This window comes from Belonocnema kinseyi, chromosome 6 (assembly GCF_010883055.1).
Source record: "Belonocnema kinseyi isolate 2016_QV_RU_SX_M_011 chromosome 6, B_treatae_v1, whole genome shotgun sequence".
NCBI classification, from domain to species: Eukaryota; Metazoa; Arthropoda; class Insecta; order Hymenoptera; family Cynipidae; genus Belonocnema; species Belonocnema kinseyi.
This window is the reverse complement of record NC_046662.1, coordinates 79793970-79798753: the sequence shown is the minus strand read 5'-3', so window position 1 is coordinate 79798753 and position 4784 is coordinate 79793970. Positions and strand designations below refer to the sequence as shown.

General features: G+C 33.2%; 1 protein-coding gene across 1 annotated transcript in view; it reads right to left on the bottom strand.

Moving 5' to 3' along the window:
- Positions 1-429: 429 nt before the first annotated feature.
- LOC117175465 (nuclear factor 1 X-type) overlaps positions 430-4784 on the bottom strand; it is a 121191-nt gene continuing 116836 nt past the window's right edge. The window contains exons 13-14 of the mRNA XM_033365170.1: positions 3549-3783; positions 430-3235 (exon numbers count right to left, since the gene is read on the bottom strand). Of these exons, the coding sequence (XP_033221061.1) occupies positions 3066-3235; positions 3549-3783 (405 nt within the window). The 3' untranslated portion in view covers positions 430-3065. The remainder of the gene's footprint in view (positions 3236-3548; positions 3784-4784) is intronic.

Sequence of the window (4784 nt, the reverse complement as noted above, 5' to 3'; positions counted from 1 at the left end):
TCCTTTACTAGAGCAGTAAATTATATTTTAATCAATAAGAGTTTTCATTTGAAAATCAAGTTTTTGAAACCACCTTATGAAGCACAATCGACAGTAAATTTTCCTTGACCTTGAAAATCAGATTATAAAGATGGCATGAGTCGTATCGAGTGCAGAATAACAAAGTGCGTCTTAGATGCATGATCACACTATTCGTCAATAATATCTTGAAAATAAAACTCGTCTGCAGTATTTCAGTGTCAACAATGCATGTTCTAATTATGTACAACTGTTCTATAAAAAATGCGTTGTTTCCTAAACGCTGCTCTTATAAAACATACCCTCCCCTTATTATAGATATACGTATATCGTTTTAATTTTATTCCGGTTTGTGAAGTTTCAAAAAGAGAGGGAAAAATCATAAGAATGAGAAGGAGGAAGCAATTAAAATCAGTCCATTGAACGATCAGTATCTTATTTTGATCAACAGCTGTAAATCGTTTTTTTCGTTAATTGAACAAACCAAGCTAACGAAGTCCAATTAAACCATATACAGAGCATAATAGTAACAACTACGTGATTACAAAGATCGTCTCTGTCAAATAAAAATAATAATTATACTACTTACAAAACTCGCTGTACTATAAAATAAATTAACGATATACCGCTTGATCCGTTAAGATCCGCGATTTTGCCTTTCATTATCGACAATACAAGTGAGAGGTCGCGCACCCTTTCAATCTTGTCTACAAAACTGTTTCAAACTCAAACCACTTAATTTAAGGGGACAAATCAGCTCAAAATTATTTTTTTTATCTATTCGAGCTAAAATTCTATTTTTGGAAACACTTTTAAAGTAATATTCTAACAAGGTAATTGTATTTACTATGATGACTTTCCGAATGTTGGATTAAATGGTTTGTAACATTTTGCAAAACCTTCTTTCGAGTCCAAAAATAAATATCAGTCTGGGCAGACCCAAAGATATTTGTATTTTTGGTGAAAAAAAATAATAAAAAATTGGTAGGGTATTCGTTTAATTGGTTGAACGAGCCCCAATGATTGGCGACAAATTTTTTCAATAGTTACAATGGATTTAACATACTATGTTTATTGAAATCTTTATAAAATTTATTATCCATATATGTATTTTACAATTTTGTTCAAAGCTTATTGTGTTTTGAATAAATTTTTTAACTTGAAAAATTCTTTAAGTGGCGAATCATTGTATCGATTACGCTATTATAACACGAGAAATTTAAATCGATCAAAGGTTTTATTTCTGTTAAATGTTAACAGATTTGAATTATTTTCATGAACTTCACTAATTGTTGATTAATTTTAATATTAAACAGATGAATGATTTGAAATGTTAAAATAATAAAAAGTAAATATTACTAGGATTAACATTTAAACATAAATAAATTTTCTTTCATTAATAAATTATAAATATATGTTCACTTTTCTAAATTCAATATGTTAACTTTTCGAGCTGGAACAGGAAAAGGAGGAATTCTCTCACACCCAACCTATTTTGCAGATCGGAAAATTACCAATAATAATTGTAATTTTAATAGGAAAAGAATGAAATTAGTAATAAATGTGATTTCTACATACTCAGAAATGTTTAAGGACGAAAATTGTCAAGCTATTTACTCAAAAATTTGGAAAAGTCATCAAAGTAAACAATTACCATTGGCAAAATTTTACATCCGAAAGATAAAAAATATTTTTTGAGTGCAGACTGTCTCCTTAATCCGATAAGGTAAGGGTTACTGAACAGGAACTGGTGGAAATAATAATAGGATAGGTCTTTCGATTAAAATATGAGTAATCATCATAAATTTGAGTAAATTTGTAAATTGAAAATTAAAGTTTGAAACTGCTATTGTCGCTGACCGGTATATGAGTATTAAATATTACTTTGTTTCTAACTAGCAGCCTCTGGTGACTAGTCCGCACTAGTCTTTACTAGTGTTAGCACTAGCCTGAGCATTAGGCGTAAACGATAGTACTTGTTAATAATAGCGGGTTGAGAATTTATCAACCGGGATATAACATGTAATTCGTTCGATAATTGACCCCTCCCTTTTCCCCTTAACCATATTTAATTGCGTTTCAGCGTAACAACTGTCAATAGGTATAATAATGGTCACGGTATCACAAATTATAGTCGCGCAGGCAAAATTCACTTGAGAATACTCGCCATTCTATCAATAAACCTTGTCGTTTCTATGTACAATAATAATTACGTGGAACGAACGATATAGCTACTCCCTGACCTAGAATTACAATTAACGAATCCGCTCAGTCCCTTATGTCGTAACTGGCACAAGAATTTTTGGAGAGAAAATACCATTTTTACAAAGAAAACAAACATTTTCGGTTGTGCCGGACACCTCAGTCATCAAAAACCGCAAAAAATTAATGTTTTTCATCCGGCAAGCAAGTTAAGTTTTAATCAAACTATAATTTTTTATTTGGAACTTTTAAGATTTTTTTTTAAATCAGAGCCTTCTTCAACTCTTTAATTTTACTTTCTAAATGTAATTTCTTTTCCACAGTTTAAGAGTTCGAAGATTAGAACTTGATCCTATTTTGTTTGAACCTCTCGATTAAAATGCTATCAGCCCTTCTGATAAATGAAACATCCGTCACACTTTCTTACAGATGAAAGAAATTGCAACAAAACCATCCTCTTTGGAAATAGGTCCTCACTTTTAGTTATTTCTTTTTTTTTATAGAAATAGAAGTCTTGATCGCCCGTGATAAAAGTGCCGGCACTCGCCTGACATATGCTAGAAAATTTGCTAAAGTAAATGGCAAGTGTCATGCGACGGGGGTGCGAAGAGGGTCGGGGATGCGGGGATTACTTAATCGCCTTCCTCGAATATTTCGATCTTCATCTCCACTTTCATGCACTTGAAGATGCGGAAGCGTAATTTGAATCGGGAGAGCCGATCCTTTTCCAACGTGTTTCGAATGCAGCCAACTCGTGGTAAAGCGAGTGACCACACCATTGAGCATGTTGTGGATGAACCGAACCATGGGAGACTCGATAGTTGAGAAAAACTGAAACTCCAGTGTCACGGAGGAGATTTTGGTCTTCCGGATTTATCCTGCATCACTTGCTGTTGTTGCTGTTGTTGATGGTGATGCGAATTGTGATCAGTACCAACTAGTTCGGTGCCCATCATCCCATTATTGCCATTTTTGTCAACGACATTGCTCGTATGGACTGGATGAAAGTAGCGATCTGGAATTTTTAATTTTTCTTTAAAAATTTGTAAAATTTTATTTTTAATTTCGCAAACGGGTGCTTCGGGGTGCCGAAAACAACCCTAGGAATGAATTTTACAAAATAATTTGTGGTGCAAAAAATAATCTTTTTCGAAACATGCATGATAAAAGTGGGATTTCTGGCATATGAAGCTACAAGGTTCACTGTCAGGGACAGCACATACGAATTATTTTCCCTGTCAGGACCTGGTCTCCCAGTTTGTTCTCTAATTACGTATTTATTAGAATTTTTTGAATTATTAGAATTTCAGATAATTCTAGAGGTTTACCATCGTCCATGGCCGTGGGAGGCTCACTGGCAGTACCCGCAATAATTGGAGCTATCATGTTGTAATCGTCCTCCAGGTTTATAAAGGGACCGGTGTTCCAACGAGGGGGGACGTTGGAAACTGATCTCTGCGTCGCCACTGGTCTCGTTACCGAAACGGGGGAGGAGAACAGGGAAAGATTCGTCGGAGAAATGACTCCTGACATCGAACTGATGGTAGGGTAGGTGAAGATTTGCTGCAACAGAAAATAATTGTTTAATTAGAACCAGAGAATCAGTATACTAGATTTTGTTTTTCTACGACATTTTCAATGAGCTATAAGGTCACTCCATGAATGATCACCTGAAACCGATTGCAGTCAAATTTTAGAAAAAAATTTTAATTGGTCTATAATTATATCTTATATTTCTAGATTCGATTTGTGTATTTTAAGAACAATGAATTATTTTTATTAACCCAGAAAAAATGGTTGAAAACATGTGGACGTGCAAAAAATGGCGATAGCGGGTCATTTTTTAAATAAATTAAACACTAAAGTTACTTGTTTAAAATCAACTAGAAGGCAACAGTGCTATCAGAGATGATTTATATTTATTATCTATAATGATATTTTATAGTTATAGTTGAAATAGTAGAGGGAAACCGTGTTTCAAGTGACCTGTCAAAATGTGTCATTATCGCAAACTTTGATTATTTAGTATAAACAAAATACACTACTGAAAATTGTAAAACTTGTTTAGAAATAAAAATTGGTACCAACCTTTTGCAGAGTGTTCAGTAAAACTGCTCATCAAAACTTATTCTTCAAGATATTCGTCCTCGAAAACTTGAAAGTGAGTTTTCGTTACCAAAGTGGGGAAATCAAACTGAAGAAAGCAGACAAAGTATCGATTACTTGATTTTTTTTAAATTTAAGATTCAACACAAATTCCGTAATTATAATTTGTTGAATAAAAAAAATTCCCTGACTTTGTCAGACTTTTCCCTACTTCCTCTACCCTGGCATTATTTAAAAACTGATTAAAATGAGTGATTTCTTGTGCTTACTTGATAAACGGAATTCGTGTTGAATTTTAGAATTTTTTAAATTAAGTAATCGATACGTTGTCTGCTTCCTTCAGTTTGATTTGCCTACTTTGATTAAGTCTGTCGAAAACGGTCTGTCGAGACAACATTTTAAATGATATTTAAAAGAAAACCACACAGACTACATCTGCGAAGTTTTTGTCAATGCTA